The following is a 21,327-nucleotide window of genomic DNA, read 5'->3' on the forward strand; positions in this document are numbered from 1 at the left end:
AAATGAAGACGACTTGAGACAATACCACTGACCTCCAGCAAACATGCTCATTTCATTTGTATTTCTCATCCACTGAATTTTCCAAGAGCTCTGACAGCAAAGCAGCGACAGAACACTGCTCACTAGTCTGAAGTGTTGAACTTACCAGGCCAGGAGCAGCAGCGGAGCCCAAACCCTTATTTCCCCCTGGGGAAGGGCTAATGGCAGGGCCTACAGGCTCACATAGTGCCACAAATATTATCTGAGCTCAGCATGCTTGCATTGCAGCCACATGAGGAACTTCTGCTCCCGTGGCATCCATCAGCCTCAATGACCCAATCCACTGAGCCAAACGGAAAGACACTGAAGTGACATGCACCGGATGAAAAGAGTCACCTACCTACATGGTTTTCATGGCAAGAAACATATTTGAACCAAGAACTGAAACACCTATAATTAAAACCCTTTTAATGCATTCTATTTCACTTCCTGTCCTTATTTGCTCTGAAAACACTGAAAAGTTACTGTAACTGTTCCCAGAAGCCATGGAGGGTTGAGATTTCATTTGTGGGTGTTTGTTGTTTTGTTTTTTTTTTTAATAATAGTAAACAAATTACTGTCTAAACTTTCATAAATATACAGATATTTACTCTAAGAGTAGGTGTCCCATTTTTCCATTCCAACTTCATTACCACAGTGAACAATGCATCCTTAGAAAAATTAAGGTGTCTTCATCTTTTCTTTGTAGGGGTTAAATCCTGAAAAGTGGACAGTAGCAGATCAAAAAGGTAAAAAAAATAAAAATAAAGAAAATAAAGATTAATTCGCTGTTTGCTACTTCTGGAATTTGCTTTTGTGTGTTTAAGTCAAAGCCTTTTCCTGAAACTACCAAAGAGAAAAGGGTTTTCCTTGACCTAGAGAGAGGAAAAAAACACCACAAAAAATCAAAATAGGGTAGTGAGTGAACAGAGAAGATATGAAGGGGATAAGATTTGAGAATTAAAACTATAACCTATATTTTTATCTGTACAGAGGACAAAGAACTTATCAATACCAAATACTACATCTTGGTGTACACAAATGCAATAAGGGAATTGCATAGTTACGTACACTTGCAATGTGTCTTGCCATAGCATTCCATTAAATATCTCTGGCTTAACATGACTGAAATTTGTTAGATGAAGTTTGTTAGACGGCTTTCCTTCCCTCTCAATCCCTTTCAAGGTCCAGCAGAGCCTGGTTCCCCCTGCCCCAGCAGAAATAAACCCAGGTCTCCGCTTTGCGTGGCTTGACAAAAACCAAAGCATGAAATGAGCTGACAGTGGAAGCTGCAGGTAAACCTTGGCAACTTAAAAAAAAAAAAAAAAAAGAGAGAAGGCATTTCCACTGAAGCAATTAGGAGCAGAAAATGGCTAGTTAATGCTTGCTAATTTAACACACTTAAGGACACAAGCATTATGGCAAACAATAGTCTGGAAAAACAAACACATTGTAAAAACTCCTTACCGGCTCCCTAAACACTTGTTACCAAGAAGGGGATCGTTTATATTAGCTATACACCTGGGAAGAGGAGGGCAGATGGGAAAAATTGGAGCTGAAGTGACAAAACAGACGAGGTGGCATTTTCAGAACATTATCGCTAAGGTAATCGCCCCCCATTATCGCCCCCCCCTCCCCCCCCCCCCCCCTCACAGATAATAAAATAAAAAAAGTTTGCTTCTTCTATGACAGACTGCCCTGCAAGGCAGCAGCAGCACAGGCCTTAGCAATCTTTGCAGCCATCTGATTACATGCCACATCCACTGAATTTAGCACGACCTCTGCAATCAGCTGCCAGGAGACCAAAAATTAACCTTTCAGCAGGTTTTAAAACAGGAGACACTTCAGCACTTTTGCCCTCACAGGATTAGATGCATCAGTTTTACTTTCTTTTCTCTCTGCTTTCACAGATGTGTTTTACTGGTCAATTGTTGGGGAAAGGCAGAGGCTATGCCAGACACCAAAAAACAAGCACAGAGTTCAGAGGTAGCTTCTTCCTTCGACAACTTCAACTGAAATTAGAGGCAAGGCAGCCAACGTGCCACAGAGATGAAGTGCAAGGTGGTGGGACAGACACACCTGTCATTTAGTAGGCTACTAAGTAAACTCATCTTTGAAACTTGTTGTGTGCCAAGATGTTGATGTGGCATCGCAACAGCCATAAGCATCACTGCAGAAACAGGAGCTCCTCCTGCTTGCGGACCTCTCTTTAAACAGTAGCTTTACAACAGCCCACAACATAAGCACAAAGGCCAGGAAGGGGGGGGGGGGGGGGGGGGGCTCAAAGCTTCAACACCTCAATGTGACAAGTGAAAGCTGGAAACATCAGACAAATGAAAAGCCAAGCCATCAGCAGCATGACCCTCAAATCAAATCCCAAATCCTTCAGTTGAAAGCAGGGAGAAACAGTCTGCGTGCTGGCCAGAACAGTACTGCCTAGGAGAGCTGACAGCCCCAGGGTGGCAAATGCCTTTGCAAAGCCCTAAGAACAACCCAAAGAGCAGACAGTGTCACAGCCACAAGGACCCACCCCACCTCGTCCATTTGTAGCACGCTACCCTGCAAGCCCAGGACTACCCTGTGTATTTTCCAGCTACGTAATGCGTACAGTCCATTAAGGGGTAACTTCGTAAGTAAAGCTTTGGTTTGGTTGTTTTTAAAGAAAAAAATGTAGAAAACTAACCAAGTACTAATGAAATCACTTCTATTAACACAAAAAAAAAGTAATCAAAACATTCCATCAAACTTCAAGGAGAATAACTGAAATGACACATTTCTCTTTCGCTAAGGTTTCTGGTTGTCTTTTTTTTTTTCTCTTGTTGTCTGGGTTGTTTAAAAACAAACAAACAAAACAAAGATTCCTCTGTTACAGAATCTGCTAGCAAAATTCATCAATGCAACAGAACAAGGGAACATAAGCAGCATTTACACTAGAAAGTTTCTTGACCTAAAGTTCTGGGGTAAGGGAGATAAACCAAATTAAACTAACCCCCAATCATCATTTTTTCATACATAAGAAGGAGGTACGGATGAGGATTTTTTCCACAGAGAATGCTGTAAATTGATAGCTTTGTTCCAGTTCACTACAGTTTCTTATTGATTTTCTCTCATTTTAGCCTGCATTGATTTGTTAATCCCTTCTCTGTAACAGTTCTAATGACAAATCGAGAATGAAAAAAATGCATGCTTTAGGGCCTGTTCCACCAACCTCTTGCTTCAAACCATAATCGGACTTGGATTTGGAGTATGTGTACACGTCAGGTCAGACCTGACTCGCCTCATTCTAGGGTACTCTTCATACTGAAGCCTTTCCGTTCAGGCTTCTCATGGATGGACAAGGCAGCAACTGAAAGGACATCGGTAGGGCAGAACAGGATTTCTGCATTTAGGGCAGCCATGTCCCAAGGCCTCTGCTCACACAGCCTTTGCCTTGATGCTAAGTCCATTCTTAAACAATTTTGCAGCATTCCCCATAGTCAATTAGCAGGTAACAACTGCATCACACATGGGAGTGGCACCAGCAAACATTCAGGGCATTTGTTGGTGCAAAGCAGATGAGCAATGAGCTGGATCACAAGTTGTCCATGAGCTCAGAGGCAGTAGCAGTCATGGTGCACTGTTAGTAACACAATCGATGCAGAAGGATGGGACACGGTATTTTTAATTTAAGGAATACAGTATGAGTATATGCAGGTCTGAGAGTTACAAGCAAGATAGTTTAGATTGGTTCTTTTGCTACTAATAGGCTTGTGAAATGCAGCTGCCAAGCTGGCCTCACTGTTAGGCTACGCTACTGATGAGTTACGCATAACTGCGCAAGTCACGGCCACTGCTGCAAGTAGCTGCAGTCTCTTTCCATTTCCCTGATACTTTTGAAGAACTCCAGGTAGAATACTAATTGAGGTTTTTTAACTGTCCAGGCAATCTAATAGAAAATGAATTTATGAATGATGTTGCTGAAGCCTTTGCCCACACTCACATTTGTATCACTGCAGTGATCACATGCTGTGTGGGTCTCCAACTCCTGACTTCCCCCCATGTCACTCCTCCTACTTCACCCATATTGTAGGGAATCAGCCCTTCGGGGTCTCCCATCCAGATCCCAATGCAGCCCAACTCCTGGCTGCCACCTCACTGCTACAGTGCAACCCTGGCAGAACAGCTTTGGGCATTTAAGGCGGCCCTCACCTACAGAACTGATAACTGGAAAACCTCTATTTTGTACTCACACGGCAAAGACAATGCAGGAGTCCTCCTCTGCCATCCCCTTGCTGTTGTGAATTTTGTTTCCCTTCTCCCTTTCTGCAATGCCAGCTGCAGAGAAATTGGTATGGGTGATGGGAAGCACAATGCTGGGATCCAACATCATATCTTCTAAGCCATCCAAAACAAGCTATTACACATGTAAAGCTGGCGATCCAGCCTCTGCTTATAACCACAAGGAGAAGAGAAAAGCAATGCTCCCCACCCTCTCTCTGAGCATTAAATAGCTGAGTTCCACTTGACCAAACTATTTACAATAAAGTTGTGACTAGGTTACAACTTCCATGGAGCAGACCTTCCTGCTTCCAGAATAACTTCCGTTGCCCAACACACTGGTATTCCTAATTGTCAGGAATGTTTAAAGCTCACAGCAAACAGCCATGTCTCTGCCCAGGCCATACGGTATTCCTTACAAACCAGAGTCATGTCTGAACTGGGTAAGAAAAGCGCACAGTAAATGGGATGGCTACCTAGCCAAAAGGCTGCATTTGCATTTCAGCCGGCTGTTACCGCTCTCATTTTCCTGCTAGAAGAACCCAAGGGAGAACCAGCCAGCCCAAGAAGTAAACCCTCTTTCTACAATTGTAACACAGAGATGGGAACTTCTCTCAATCTGCTCATGGAGCTGACAAGAACAGTGTTACTCTATTACATGCGGCATGCAGATCAAGCACAGCCGATCTAACACAGACTGTCTTCATGTGCAGGCTGCAGTTTCAGTCTTTTGATAAATCATTTTTTTCCCCCCAGAGAGGTCAAAAAGTACAAAAATAGTTATTTTCCTAAACCAAAAGGTTCCATTTCACAATATTATTGCGCTTTTATAATAGGGCAATAACAAGGCTTATATATTAATATATACTAATTGTATAATAGTAATCAATTCACATCACAGCAGATATCTTAGGTTTGTCTGTCTTGTAGGTAGATGCTTCACAGCTTGCAACAATAGTGGGGAGAAAAAGCGAAAAACAAGAATACGCCAAGAGGTATACGTCAACTGCTTAAAATAAACAACGATACCACATCACTGCAACAGGTAGTGAAAAGAGTAACAATTACTTTGACTGCAGAGGGCCAAAAGAACGTACAGACTCATGACAACATTCCTTAAAAAAAAGGAACCCTTTGGAGGATCCTAGCCAGTCTGTACTGCACAGGATGAGCATACACGCTGGAACAAATGTACACGCTGGAAGCACGGAGCACAGCAGGATCAGGAGAAAGACAGCAGGTACAGGTTGCCACAGGGCGAGGGGTTATTTTCATTCCCTGACACAACAGGCCCCCTACATTCATCATCAACAGTCAGGCTTGGTGACAGGGAAAGTGAGGAGGGAATTAAGCCCAAAAAACCATATACCCAAAAATGACGGTGTGACACAATTTTTTGTGATTTCCTAACTGAAATTCCAGCTCCCTGTCCCCAGCTGTAATCTAGCACAGCTTTCTTTAATTACAGAAAGGAGACAATGGAAACATGGTTCCACGTGAACAGTGCTGCATATTCAAAATGACCGTAGCCTTTCCTTCCACCAATTTAGTAAGAAACATTCAGCACTCCACAATGACGACTTCTCACTTGTTTATTGCTGCAGCAAACATTTGCTGCGACGTGAATGACATGCTGAACATACCACAAACAGTAAAACGATAGCTATTAAAACCAAAAATATCGAAACGGCTTGGAAAAGCATTTTGACAAGGAAGAAACATTACACCATGTCTTTGTCGCATTTGCTAAATACAGAGGCTCATCATATTTCAGGCCATTTGTATTTAATTGTCCTTTCATCTGAAGAGCAGTGGATGTGAATGCACATCAGGCAGCAGATGAGTCAGATGTTCAGAAGAGGTCCAATCAAGGACGTCCCACAACACAAGAGCACTGCCTGCATAATGTCTCACACAACTGACTTCTGCTACAGCCTCAAGTTTCTTTTCAGTGTCTCATCCCATTCCGTTGCGGCTACGCACCAAAGCGCCGAGAGAAAAAATAATAAATAGGCCTGCAGTCTCATAATTCAAGAAGTTTAAACACATGAGACTCCAGGAACCTTATGTCCACATACAATTAAAGCTGCCAGGATGGCAGCTCAGATTAGTAGATAATTATCTTAAACTCGAGCTTTAGTTCTTCCACCACTTCAATTGAAAGAGGAAAAAAAGGCACTCATATTTATCAAGGCCAACGTTTCAAAATGAATTTCTGAGATGAAGGCAAACTCACAGTGGAATGGGTCACTCAAAACACTTCAAAAACCAGTTTTGGAGTGGCAGACACAGACGTTACACCAATTTCAGCACAAAGAAGGGAAAATCCCCAGTCCTTGGTGGAGAAAGACAAGGGGATAGAGACAAGTCACAGCACAGGAGGCTACCTAAAGGACAACACAGGAGATTCAAACTAGTGTGCCTTTTATATTGTCTTCTAATTCTTAGATCAGTTTCTCCATTTTGGTTTTAACAGTATTAACCCCAGTACAGAGGCAATCAGCAGACCACAGCTTGGCCAAAATTTTGGTTCAATCATTAAAAACAATTTATAAAAATTGTCTGTGGATAAAAATCATCAGTTGTAAGCCTCAACTATTATTAAATTGGCTCTCTGTATTGAAGTGCAAGTTGGAGTTGATAATTCAGGGTAAACACACAAAAGAACTCATCCTCTCTGTATTCATTTTGACCCAGCTCTTAAATCAAACTTCATCTCTGTACAGCAACAAATAGAAAAAAAGGATAGTGTGTCAAGAGAGCTGGTTTTCATTTACACAACCTATATGCTGCAACTTAACCCAACTTTAAGTGTAAATTCTAGCACTGACATTATTTTGTAACCTTGAATTAATTTGGGCTCTTATCTGCTTTTTCCTTTTCTCATCAACACAGCTCCTCTCAGGGTACAAATGATGCTAGCTCTTGATCACGCACTTCTTAAATCATCTTCATGCTGTTAGCTCTGCAAAGAATGATGCCTGCTCCAGAACACTGCCATTGCTATTCACTCAGATCAGGTCTCTCACAGGTCTGTAAGAAGGAACAGCGCTGAGGGCAGCAGAATGCAGATGAGATTGTTTTTACTGTTCCTGTTCAAAGAATATACCTGATTGCATCTCTGTCCTTCACCTTCATGGATCACTTGCCCTGCCAAGCTTAAGTTCCCCTGGGCGAAAGCTACGGTTGCCCTGACTTTGTACTGTACAACAGGACTACACGCTTTGGGCATTGCCCAAAGCATAAATGAGTAACAGCAAGAAACAGATTTAACACCAGTGTTCTCTATAGACAGCCGATGACAAAAGCAAGTACAACCATCTCAAAACAACTAAGACAGGTGTTTGAGACTCCCTGGAGTCAACACCAACTAAACATGTTATTTGTTACTGCAGTATCCTGAACTCTAAGGCTCCACTTTTCACCTGTGAGTGCACACATCCACAGAACACGGGTGATGGGAAAGGGCAGAGGCTGACTCTCCCAATCAAAGTCTCGCTATGGAAGACAATCAAGAGGCTGAGATGCAGCACATCCATTACAGCTGAAGCTGTCAGCCTCTACCTACTCCTCACATGCCAGCTGCCCCACAGGAAGACATACACCTTTCAACGGGTCATTTGCCCAGATGGGACCTGCACATTGCCTTCCAACAGGCCAATTGCCACCTGCTGCATTCTCCGATGTTAACAAGGAGTTTGTCAGCAGTACATGTTGGGAATTGCAGGTGAAAGGAAAAAAATGTTCAGTCCTTGTGTGATGTTTTCTTTCTGATCATCTTTGTGGTTGTGGATATATCATTTTGCCTCAAATTAGCCACACAAAAAGAAAATTTCCAATACCACTCAAGGACATTACAAGGCAGAGAAATATTCATGATTGCTTAGACAGCTTGAGATAGAAGCTGTGATGTTATGGATCAGCTAGAGAAAAGCCATTAGCTAAACTGTGACAGAGGGCTTCAGACAGAAGTAGTGCCTCAGCTGGGCAAGGTCCCACCTCATCTGCTAGACTTTAGTGAAGTTGCAGCTATCTCCTGTATGCATTTATATCTGAAGGAATTCGGCATGTTTTGCTAATGGTAAATCTGGTTCCACCACGGAAAAAAAAAAAAAAATCAGTTTCTTAATGCAAAAGCCTTTTAAGAAATTTGAAATAATTGAATCATTAACTTCTGAGCTTACAGGAAGAGCAGCAAGGGCTTGTGCTGCAGCATTTAAGAGGTTTCTATTAGGAAATTGTTCTGATTATCTTAATGCACCCAAGAAAAAACTGGAAAAATGATAACTTCCTCCATTACCTGAGATGCTCCATTTAGGCAAGGCACGGAAATAGGGACATTACACAACAGCTCCAAGCATTGTTCAGACACTGTGCTCGCCTCCTGCCCGTCGGGAACCACCGTGGGTCTTCCAAGTTGTCCATAGTCTGCTCTGCCCCAAGTGAACACCTTCCCAGTTTCTAAATGCAAAACACATTTCAAGATTAATTATCCACTAGATTCTTGGAACATCTGGATGCTATTTCAAAATTAGACTACCACTTCTTACTGCATCTTATCTAAAGCTTCAAGTGAAAAATTATTCAGTTAAGTGAAAACTTCCTTGCTTCTGGGAGCATAAGGAAAAGTATACTAAAACTACCTAAGGATGTATTAAGATGTCCTTTAATTCAGTTTCTTCAGCCTCGCTAACTTCCTAACAAAAAGGCCATCTGTAGGGCAGCCTGGGCTGTAAATGAAACCATGTCAGTAAAGCTGTGTAACCCATATATATTGCATGCAGTATATATACTTGTTATTTATATAAAGGGCATGTTTCTAGCTTGACAGCAGCACAGGCAAAACAGCTCATTCTGAAACATACGAGCTTCTTCTGTGTTCCCAGTATTTGCCATAGAGACGTCCATCCCATGTCCTGTATTTCACACTTGACATTTTCCCGACAGAAGCTGCCTTCTGTGACAACTTCTGCTGGCAAACAAACAGCCCTCAGGACAGCAACTGGTTGGTCAGAAACACCACCACAGATGTCATTAAGCATTGGAAATGCACCGGTTTGTTCCCACAGGAATCACTTTGGCCAAGGAAAAACAGCTTTAAATGAAGTCAGCAGTATTTGGACCATCCTCCTCTCCAGATTATAAAGGCGCTCACTGCTGTAGGACTGATATCCACTAGTCCATCCTCCAGTATGAACAATATACATAAAGCAATGCTTTTTACCTTCTTTTCCTCCCCCCCCCCAAAAAAAAAAAATCATGCTAAGTGCCAGCTTGATTTTCTTACCTAGTTATACAAACACAGCATCAACTGGGTGTTCTCAGCTGGCTTTTGACTAGAAGCAGCAACCCACGTTACAGCCCAGAAGGAAGCCTGCAATGACCCTGAGTGACGCGTGAGCTTCAGCCAAGCATTAAACTTCTCTCCGGAACTGAAGTTATCAAGCTAAATGATCTTATTTTCCTCATATCTGTGAGAAGCCAAGTAAGCCAGCTTTAACACTCACTTCTCCTCTTGTAAGTCAGTGTGGATGTGCAGAGTGCCCAAACACAACAGCTGAGGGTTTTCTTAGCATGCCATAACACAAACCTTTGGGAACCTAAACACCTCCCTTCTCTTTTGGTTGCTGTTAAACTGTCCTGAAGGGGACACAGCTACTCACTGCTGGTTGGGGGGGGCTTTAAGTTGATAATGCATCTCAAACTGGAACTGGAAATCTCTAACTTGGTGTATTTAAATACAGAAGTAGTAATACGCATCTTCCCTGGAAATCTGCTAGCAGTGGTATCTTTTACACAGATCTTTGAAACTTTTTTTCAGATTCATTATCTCAGTTCACTGATAATGCTTCCCCCTGAAACAATTAAGGGATAAAATTAGTCGTCCTTTTCTTTCAAGGGCATGAGAATTTTCTGCCTTTGGAGATGCCTCACACTTCAGGGAAAAGCTGAAACCAGTCACATATTTCTTTCAATACAAGAGAGGTCTTTTAGCACAGTGGCTTCATTTTGTTAGGTTAAAGCATTAAAACAGGTTTCATTAATAAAAAAGCCAGTACACCCTACAGAGATTAGAAAAACAGTTTGTAGTTTAAAAAAAATGCTTGCTTTGCCAGTAGTATATTTTGCAATTTATATGGATCTCTGGTAAAAAATATCTGCTGCTGCAAAAACATTGCAAAAACGCTCCTTTATCAGCAAGTTCTACTGCAAATGGAAATGCAAACTGAGCCTCAGAGGCTTTTACATCAGACCAGATTACTGCACCTATTCAGGACCCTGCGAGCAGGCCGGAAGCAGACACGCAAGCTGTTCTCTTTTGTATCAACTACAGGAACTGAAGCTGAATTTTATGGAATTTAAAGCCAGAAAGAACTTCTGTAGCATCTATTTTGACTGTCAACATGACACAGGCTCTCAAGCCCTACCCAGACATTGCTGCGTTGACCTCAAAGACCACAGTTCAAATAAAACATTTCAACTCTCAGAAGCCAAATGCAGTTAGTGCAGCAGGGAAAAACGTCAGCAACCTGCAGTGCCTCTGGAAAGGCAGGACGTCCATTTGATGACACACCCAGATCCTGCCGTGCAGATGACAGCACTGTCCTGTAGAGGTCCCTCTCAAGTCTGACTCTTGGGGAAAAAACTTTCCCAAAAGCAAATCGGGTGTTCCAGCTGGACCCAGACACACAGAGAAACTCCAGCCACGCACGTAAAAAAGATCCTTCGCATCATCACATCAGAGCACTGCTTCACCATCTCTGAAGTCATCTGCTGCTGGCGTCTGTGGATTCAGAAGGTAGCCACCTAAATCCCAAGACACACCTGACCAGTGACTCACTGAGAAAATCATTTTCCTGCACTGCAGGCCACCAGCAGATTCCAGGAACCAGCAGGCATGACCACTGCCTTACCCAAGAGTTGCTAGACCAAGTTCTGTGCAAAGGAGGCAATTCTGCTCCCCTCTGCCAAGGGCCTGTGAAAGGTGCAGAGGAGCATGGTGGTCCACAGCCAACTGCGAGGTCAGAGCAAAACACCACGAGCACCCACGCTGAAGCCAGACTGAACTACACATGTAACCTCCCTTATGAATCAAGGGCTAGCGTGTACATCACTTGCCACAAGATGCTCTCTCTACATTTGTTTTTACTTTTCAGAAACCATCTCTTCTCAGCAGGATTAAGTTGTCAAACTACAGTTGCCATCAACTGTTCAGTGTATCTTTATCAGCAATGACTGGAAAAGCACCCTTCACCCCCTACCTGACATCTCCCCCATGTGCCATGCTCTGTATAAGTTGATCTTTTTTTTTCCCAACTGCACTATATATATATATAGGTCCCCTTATGGTTTACTGCAATTCTATTATTCTATCAGTTTTTGAGGTGCTACACTGAATTCTCTAACAAGTTTAAATGTAAGCAACAGAACCGCAAGCATTATGATCCTGGTAGTTTCACTCCTTCTCAGCCTTATAAAAGCCTTGAAGTATGCTCATCTCTATTATTGCAAATCATTCCAGGAAATTTGGCGGAAATAAAGAGCACAAGTATATTGGAAGGACTGGAAACAGACAACAGGAGTGCTTAGCTACAGCAGGACACCTCCCATGCGCAAATTCCATTTTCTTTAACTGGTCAAGCAAGCACAGAAATACTTATACATACAACACCAAACCGAGCCTTTAGGCGAGAATAAGTCACCCACAATGTATTCAAACAAATAAATGTAGTAATTTCACTTTGTCCTATTTTGCCACTGAGAGAAACAAGTTTCAGGTAGTTATTGGTAGGCAAACATGGGGAATATCCATTAAAATTTTTAAAACAGAAATTGATTTTTTTGCTTTTAGGCAGAGCTTCTTGAATGCCCAAATATGAGGTAAACAACCAATTCCTTCCTTAGTTCTCATCAATTTAGTTCTCACTTCTAATCAGCAGAAACTCATTTCCCAGACCCGCTCCTGTGGTGAGCATTCCCCCTCCTATCCTCAGCCTTCTGCTAGGTTGATCATTCCTACTTCTCAGCAGAACATATCTGCCCAGGGATCCTTTAAAAAAAATATCCATCTCTACTGCAAGAGAACCTAACAGAAGTTGATTTAGAAGTATACTGTCTATGAAATACTGATTATATTTTCATCAAACAAAAAGAAATCTCAGTCTGAAGTGGAAATTTCAGGCTGAGCCAAACACCAATGCATGGAAAATTCCAACCAAAAAGGTTAAAGTCTTGTCAAAATCCTAAGCAAAAGAAAGCACCGAGTTATGACAGAAAGTGTTAAGCAATTGTAACGAGAGGTATTGCTACTGTGCTGCTTATAATATAGATGGTATTTTAAAATGTTCTAAGAATATTTGAGAAAGACATTAGTCATACAGAGTAAGGAGGTTGCAAGATGAATTACTTAAGAATGAAGGGTGATATAACAAGGAGTGTTGGTCTAATATTAGAACAGAACAGATTTTAATTAGAAGTCAAGAAAACATACACAGTGATGAGTCAACTGGACAGAGTACATCAACCATGGAAGTGGCTGAGGCATCAGAAAAAAGGAACTATTTTGTACCAGACTCCATACAGTAAAAGGGCATAAAAGGCAGGAGGCATTTCTACAGCTTATGTGAAAGAAGCCTGCAATGTTGGAAAGGTTTTTCCCGTTCTTTTAAGATTCTAATGATGCTTCTTAAGACCTTGGTCTTGTATGTTCTGAGCACGGGGGGCCCAATTCCAAAGGGGCTTCAACTCCTCAACTGTGTACCTTCGCTTCATCCCAGCTGACTTCATCGCAACCGTTCCTTTTATCAGCAGGCAAATGCTACATCAGGTGAGGGCCAGAGGGCTCACTACCATCTGGAATTAAGGGGTAATAGATGACCCATGTATTCTGGGTCATTCCTGTGGACAACTTGAAGGAAACCTACCATCAGGAGTTCAGAGAGCTAGGGAAAAAGGACAGCATTGAGAACATTTGAAAGAAAATCTTCCCAACAGCCCCTTAAGTAAATACTACATACAACAGTATACTACGTCAGTCAAGATTCTCCATGGTCACACAGCTGTAGCTGTAGTTTCCTCCTGCTCTTTAAACTCAGCAGTCTCCAGCGGGATACATACAGCAGCAAGTCATCTGAAACATACTCACATCCCTTACAAAACAGGGGTGGAAGGTAACAGATTATTCGCTAGCAATCCACCATCAGACAGGCTCCTCTGCATTTTCTCCAGTTCAGCCTTCTGTCCTTACACTACCACAAAGCTTAGACAGTTGAGAATGGCCTCAAAATTACAAGTTTACAACCCCTGGAGTTTTGCAAATCCAGCAACATCACATAAAGCACCTTTAGTTGCTTCCTGCCTGACCGTGGCTCTTACTGTGCCTCTTTACAGCACTGCTGAGGCTGCAGAGGATATTATTTTTCCCTTCTAGCACTTTCTTTATCAATCTGCTCAGCTACATAAATAATCGGATACAAATATCAATTTAAAAAAGCATTTTCGTTTTAAAAACAGGTTGGTTTCACTGTTAAACAAACAGGCATATTAAAATTTACTTATTTTCACAGATTGAGATTCATCTTTATATCATTTTTTCTATTTTAAGATACCATGATTGCGCTGCCATTATCTCCTTGAAGCCTCTCTTCAGACAGGCTTTGAACTCTTCTTTCATAAATACAAGATGAAAAAGTTCATCTAGGCTATCTCAATTCACGGTTGCATTAACAATTACTTTGCAGATGAACTCTGGATATCCATTCTGAATGCTTAATCTCATTCAGACCTGACATAGGAACTTTTATACAAAATTCCTAATGCCTGCTTTCACAATAAAATTCACAGGGGCATGTATTAAAAACCTGACATTTACAGGCTGCCTTTGCCTCCTCTCTGCCCCACAGAGGGCAAACCAACACCTCTCCCACAGCTACAAATCTAGTAAATGTCCTGAAGGACAGCAGAATGTCCTCCAACCACTCTGACAAAATACCTCATCTACCTCAAAACAGCATTTGTGCAAGGGAACCTTGTAGGAAAACATTCACCCGTCCATCCCCAATTCCCTCTTGACTGAAGACAACTTAATTCAGCAGCTGGAAGCCAAGCACCACTACTGCACCTACAATGCTGTAGCTGTGCAAGGTTTCAGTACGACACGGAATTAGCTCCTCTGACAACAGTTTAAGTGGCCCTCTCATTCTCTTACACTGAAGTCTGGTGTACCAAAGCTGCCCACACCTCTTAACATAGCTATAGCCTTCTGCATCTTTATATAAGAAGGCTTATTCTGATTTTTTCCCCTATGTTCATCTATAATAGCTAATAAGAATGTACAACTAAAATATAAATCTGTGCACAGTATCAAGGTCATGCCTGTTCAGGAAAACTCCAACAAAACAGCAAAAGCACTTCAGGGACGTCAGCAACAGAAATCTAGAAATCATTGCAACTGCCATTTTCAGCCTTCTGCAGTCACACATCTAGTCCAGAGGAGTCCACAGAGCAGCCACTCAACATGCAGCAGCTCACAAGAGCTTCCAAGCACCCTATAAATAGGTTTAAAACCACAACAAAAGACCAAAAGCCACAAGTTCCACGGGAAGAGAAATAACAATACTCCTGCAGCAGCTGTGGATTTGTCAGTAAAAGCTTCGCCTCAAGTGGGCCAAAAATTGCTGCCGTTCTCAGCTACGTTAGATATCCCCAAACGCGGTGCCCAACTACGTGTGAGAGCAAGACAAACCAAAAAGTCACCTAAGGGATTTCGCACCACTAGAATCAGTGGCTTACTGCAAACAAATGGCTTCTCACTGTAACCCATCTCTATTGCCTCCCCCCCGCAAAATAAAATAAGAATAAAAAATAGGAAATGCAAGAAGTCAGCCTGGAAGACAAACATGCATCATGAAAGAAAATTCAGCCAGCCTGGAAGAGCTCTGCTGCAGCACGTGAATATAAACAGACAGAGCATAAGGGAACATCATGCACTCTCTTTCAGAGCCTCCTGGAAATACCAGGGTATTAACCATCCAGAGACTCGTATGATAATTGTCATGGCAGACACTCAGCTACGCAGGCAAAGCTATCAGGATGCGGGGCCCTCTCTAGGAAGAGACAGCAGGACAACGAAAGCTTTTAGCCCAGACAGAGAGGTCCAGAGCACAGACTGAGAACTCCTTTGGCAACCGTTTACACCAAGACAGCTTGAGGGACTTGAGGCCCAGCTCATTGCTCTCGCCTCTAGACGATCACTCTTCACTGTGCTCAAATAACTATTTGTGAGGGGGAAGGTAAACCAAGCCAAGGAATTGATCTGGCTGAAAAATAGCCCGAAAAACAGGAGCTTGGCAGCAGTCAGTAGTGCTAAAGGCACTGCTCTCTACTAAGTCGGTTTAATATTCTGTATGACGGGCTAGAGCTAACATGCAGTTTCACATGACATACTAAGTTTTTTGTGCACTTTACCAACAGATCCAACTTTATCAGGACTATCAACATCATTAAAAATCTTAACTGCTTTGACTTGCATTCATTAAAAAGACAGGGAAGCTTTCCCTTTTTTTGCTTCCACAGTTACACCAAGTTATGTATCAAGACAATGTTCAGTTAATGGGATTATTCGCATACTTAATTGCATGCTTCACTGCTTTGAAGAATTGGAAAGAAAAAAAAAAGTATCTTTCAAGTATGGCATATTCTAAGACTCCCTAGATAGTCCTGAAGCCCTGCCTCTGGTTTTGGGTTTTAGATAGGGTAAAGGCTGCTTTGCTTTTAGAGGAGACACTGGAAACCTGAAATACCAAATGAAGCTCTGATTAAGCTGGAAGTTAACTTACAACATGCAATTTCTTCCATTTTCTATTTATGCTCATACTGCTGATATCAAACAGATATATGATCTTGGCTCAAAAAGAAAAAGGGAAGGCCATCTATTACCACAGCAGGTCTGTGCAATTGTGAAACAAAGCTGAGGAAGTGGGGTGTGGGGCATTGGAGGTGCTGAAGCACCTATCCCACTCTGCATTCATCCTGCAAGACAAGAAAATTCCTCCCTTGTTTCTCTCCACTCATGATTAGAGTCATGACTGCCTCACCAGCTGTGCCTCTGGCTCATTTTAAATTCAAGCTACGATGCATATCTCACTTTTAGACTTTTAATAGCAATGCCTTAAAATGCAGATTGCTGACTAAATTTAGTTACACGATTAAAAACAAATCTAACTCATCTCTACCCAGCAAACAGAACCAGCAAACAGAACCGCTGAATTCAAGGTTCAATAAAGGACTTAACTCTTCATCTAAACACAAAGTCCTAACAAAAAAATAAAAAGGAAAAAAATCAGAGCACGATTTAGTGAATCCTTTAAAAAAGCAGGATACATAAAACATTAATCAGCTATGGAAAACCATCTGCGAATGCATCATAGTATACTATAGGGTTTTTGTTCTGTAATTCTGCAAATAAATTCAGCACTGTGCTACTACGGCAGTATGAGTCATACTCTTTTACTGACATTCTATATTTATATCCCCATGCCCTTCTGCACTGTTATATGCTTTCTTACATACAGGTCTCCCTAACCTGGAATCTCCTTTCTGCTGCAGTCCAGCATCTCTTCCTCTAATATCTCAAAGAAAACTGAACAGATATTTATTTCTGAGGACTTAATTATTTCTGGACACCACTTTGAAAAAGCAACACCTTTGAACTACTGTAACAAAAGGCATAAGCTTTTACTCACAATGATTTTATGGTGCCTTATTTCCTACTCTTTGTCTGTAAATGGACTGCTCAGACATTTATCCCCTTACAAGTCCAGGTCTTATTTCATTAGACTTAGCATCATACTTTGCTACAGAAAATGTTATTGAGATAAGTTACAAAATACCTATGTTTTTTATATCACATTATAAGCAGCATTACCTATGGCCCCAACCTTGAGAACATTTATGAATCTGCCTGACGATCTGGAGGACGCAAGTGGTCCTACTCCTCTCAATACCCCATTGCCATCTGAGGCTAAGAAAGAGCGGGCATGTGTCTAAAAGAGATAAAGTGAAGGTAATTAAGTTCCAAGTGCTAATATTTACCTTGTTGAAAGATTCAAGGGCATGGTATGGAGAGACAAGCACAGAAATATCACAAGAAACACTCTGGAATGGCAGTCTGCTGAAGAACTGTGCTTTCTTCTGGTTGTCCACAAGATGCACTCCCAAAGACAAATATTCAGAGACCTTTTAAACAGAAATTTCACTAGATAACAAGCCTCAGACATGCACAATAATTCTTAAGTATTAGAAAAGTCACTATCTACAAAGAAATCGGTAGCATTACAAAAACAGTGTTAGATGACCTATCCTGGAACCTCTTAAGTGGCTGTAACCTTCTCAGCAGCTCCAAGAAGTAGCTGAGTTCAACATCCAATAGAACTGAACGCTAAACGTGTGTTGTTCTTAGCAAATAAAGTACAAAAACAGACCAGTATCACAAAACCGACAATGGCACCTTCAGAGCCTCCCAGGAGACCACTCCACTTGTTCAGACGCAGAACCAACCGCAACTGACTAAGACAGAGTGGGTTGCTCACCTCAGATAATGAGCAGCTGTAACGGCACCATTCTCACCAACAGGAGGAACAATACATTCTAAAAGAGGATAGGAAGCAAAATTCATGTCCTTTGAAATCAAGAGATGAATAATGAGCAATAAGGTAATGTATTCCCTCTGGAATACTATCCCCATTTTTCCCTACCCGCAAGAGAGACAGAGCTTAAGAGCATGGAACAAATCACAAGGTTCTACCTCAAGCTGTGTGTCTGCAAGTCGCTTAACATCAAGGAGACTGAAGGGAAAGAGGGGGCAGAGGTGTAAACAGCTCCCTAAGGGTGAAAGTATCTAAATGCCATTTATGGCCCCTAAAAATCTCTATCACCTACATGAATTTGCTATCCAGCTAGCAGAGTTTCCTCTGACTCCTGCCTTCTCCTTGCAGCTCAGACCTCTTGCTTGTTAGAATTCACATGCTAAGAGGCTGGGAGATATTTCCAGCATCTCAGAGCCACAAAACACAGAGCAGAAGAGGCAGAAATTTCAGTACGGAAGCTTAAAAGTTTAGCATTAGAAATGTTTCTACCCACGGAGATACAAAGACTGCAATGCAAGCCCCTCCTTTTGTAGAGCAATCTGCTGCACCCTGCAAAGGGAGAATGACACTAGTGAGATTTACTTTTGATGTCTGCCAAATGAAACAATAGCTGTCCACAACCACCTCTGTATAGCACCAGCACATCCACCTTTAAGGATTACCCAGGTGTGTACATAAACAGAGTTTGACATGCTGTGTGTGACCTGCTATGCTGCCTGTTAAGAAGGTTGTAGGTTTGAAAGCAAAAAGGGAGAAATAAGATAAGGTTTCTCCTCATGACCAAGAAAGCAGCTACAATGAAAATGAAGAGAGCAAGAACAACAAGCTTTCATCTTTTCGTGGCCTTCTTTTCTCTGACATTAAAATAGATGTTGATTGAAAGAAGCAGTACCATCACATCCATGCTTCTCATAATACAATGAGAATGGACAGCTTGTAAAGACACCATGAGTTTTCTCCTTCCCTAAAGCAAGTGGCTATGTGGGGTAGAGTCATTGCTTTGCTCTGAAGTGAAAAGCTTAAAAATCAGACATTTGGAAAGCAATTTTACACGTCAAGTTCACGTCTATACAGGATCAGCTCACTTGCAGGGACTTGAATCCCAAGTGCATGGGGCGACCTGATTTGACGAACGCTGCTCCAAAGCAGCCCTAGTGGATTAGAGAGAGCTTTTAAATAGCTACTCTAGATTTTTAAGTTGGACACGTCAGGGGTTCGTTACACATCTCAACTATCACTTTCTGCCCACGTGCCCACGGTGCTTTGGGTTTGTTTCGGTTCTTCATCTCCAGATAAGTCAGCACACAAGAAGAGACGAGCACAAAAGGATTTAACACCCTCCTTTGTACCGCATGATTTGTCAAGATGATTCTTCAAAACAGATAAGCTTCTGCTAATCCACATTGCCACTCTTATATTGTCCCCATAGCCTGACCTTCCTTCCTTTTTCTCTGGCACTTTTGTTGTCCACTTTCTTTCAAACAAACTGCTTCAGCTTCAATCAGCTGCATCACTAGCAGGCTCAAGCCTGAAAGTAAAGCATTTATGTGCAGGCAAATTCCTACAGAACAGCCAATGGCTGCCAAAAAAGTTCAGAAAAAAAAACAAGGCAAAAAAAACAAGATGAGAGCTGCCAAAATAACTTGCAGTTTGCTCAATATTTTGGGGAGCAAGAGATAAGTAGAAAGGCATATTCCTAAAGGTGTTTTTGTATAAATGTTTTCTGGAGCTTTGTAATGGCAAGTTTTTTAAGAAATAAAGAAAAAATAAGGTTTCCTATGCTCATTATAAAAATTATCTTAGCAAAGCTGACAAAAAGCACTGTCCTTGAATAGACCCATCTCTACATTTTTTGTACGATTTATGTTCTAATAAAATGGCACCAAGTACAAGTGAGAATGAGTTACCTAAGATACCCCTCCCAAGGCCTCTGCTCTGCATGAATCAGATGCTAACACCTTCTTATGATCATCCAGGTCTTTCTCCATGAAAAAGGTATTACTACTATGATTACTTGATTTTTATTACATACCATGTTCCTTACAGTATCGGACCAAAGAACAAGTCCTGAAAAAGGCAACTGGTAATAAAATGTTTTTTCTTCTTCCAGACAGTACCTTTGCTCTATCAGATGATGCGGAATTTTTAGTAGCTGATTTACAAGGCACTAACTGCAAGTTTAAAATCTAATATTTAAATCCAGGTTCTGAAATGTATGATTTATGCACTCAGTTTTGAAAACAAAAACTTTGTTTTCAAAAAGTTTTTTTTGAAAAAGCATCACAAATTATACCGTACAGTTTCTTGCATTAGAAAATGTCCTGTCATTAACAATAAAGGAAAATAATGAATTTAACGGACAACAGCATAGGACACACAGGGCTGCTGGTGGTCATGATCATGAGAATGTCATGAGGGATAGGAATACAGCTGCTCATATCTCAAGATTATCTTACAACAGAGAAGTCGATGATTAGAATGAAAGTTTCACGAGCCTGCCATTAACTATGAACTAATTTACTCAGAGAAACTGAAGTCTAAGAAAGCAATACTGTTTTATTAAAGCAATGCTACTATCAGTTTTGCATGAAACAAACCAAAATGTTTCTCTATATAGTAGGTCAAATGAACCACTGTCTTACAGAACATCAGTAGAGTATTTTTGGTACCACTTTCTATTTTACTCTTTCTAAAGTGTTTTCAAAGTGTTTTCTGCATCTCTGTTGTGTACCAAGCCAATTGTTTCCCATGGAGTTGTACGTGGCACCCAATTCTGTTCTGACAACCTTCAGTTCCAAATATCTCCTCAGCTACAAAGATTAAAGTGTAAGTTCATGAGTGAGAACGTTTTTCCACAGCATTTCAGATCTCTGCCTAAATGCCACAAGAAGAGATGACTGGTGGCAGAAGTGCTGAACAAAACACGCATGGAAATTACCATACAAAATGAAGCTTTGCAAAATGAAATAATTTTCAAGAGCTCACACTGAAGAGTGGAAGTCTATGCTTGACACAGAGAAAAAAGTAGCCCTGAATCAAATGAGCTCTTCAATTCATCAGAGCATACCAAGAACTTCAAGAGAAGCCTAAGGGTCATAGATAAAAGTAATTCCCCCTCACCTGCAGGTTTCAATCTCAGCTGTTTGGGATCCACACAGAAACTATGTACTTCCACTGATAGCCTGTCTTTGCTGAATTTCATGAGGTTCAGTTCATTTGAACTGAAGTTCAAATAGGAACTACAAAAACCAGATGCAGTTGCATCGGAGTTGTGCCATGACACGAACTGGGCTTGAAATATCTCCTCCTCTTCTCACACAAAAGAGGTCTTCAAAAAACACAAGTGCGCAACAAAGCTTGCAAAGTTCCCTTCAAATTTTCCCTTTGGGTAGGAACAATCCACTTA

General features: G+C 41.5%; 1 protein-coding gene across 1 annotated transcript in view; it reads right to left on the reverse strand.

The window, feature by feature from the left end:
- Window positions 1-21,327, reverse strand: part of SERGEF (secretion regulating guanine nucleotide exchange factor) — a 153,352-nt gene that overhangs the window by 106,531 nt on the left and 25,494 nt on the right. Inside the window, 1 exon segment of the mRNA XM_050711013.1 lies at window positions 8,576-8,736. Within this exon segment, the coding sequence (XP_050566970.1) occupies window positions 8,576-8,736 (161 nt within the window).

The sequence above is a fragment of the Cygnus atratus genome, chromosome 5 (genome assembly GCF_013377495.2).
Source record: "Cygnus atratus isolate AKBS03 ecotype Queensland, Australia chromosome 5, CAtr_DNAZoo_HiC_assembly, whole genome shotgun sequence".
In the NCBI taxonomy this organism is placed as follows: Eukaryota; Metazoa; Chordata; class Aves; order Anseriformes; family Anatidae; genus Cygnus; species Cygnus atratus.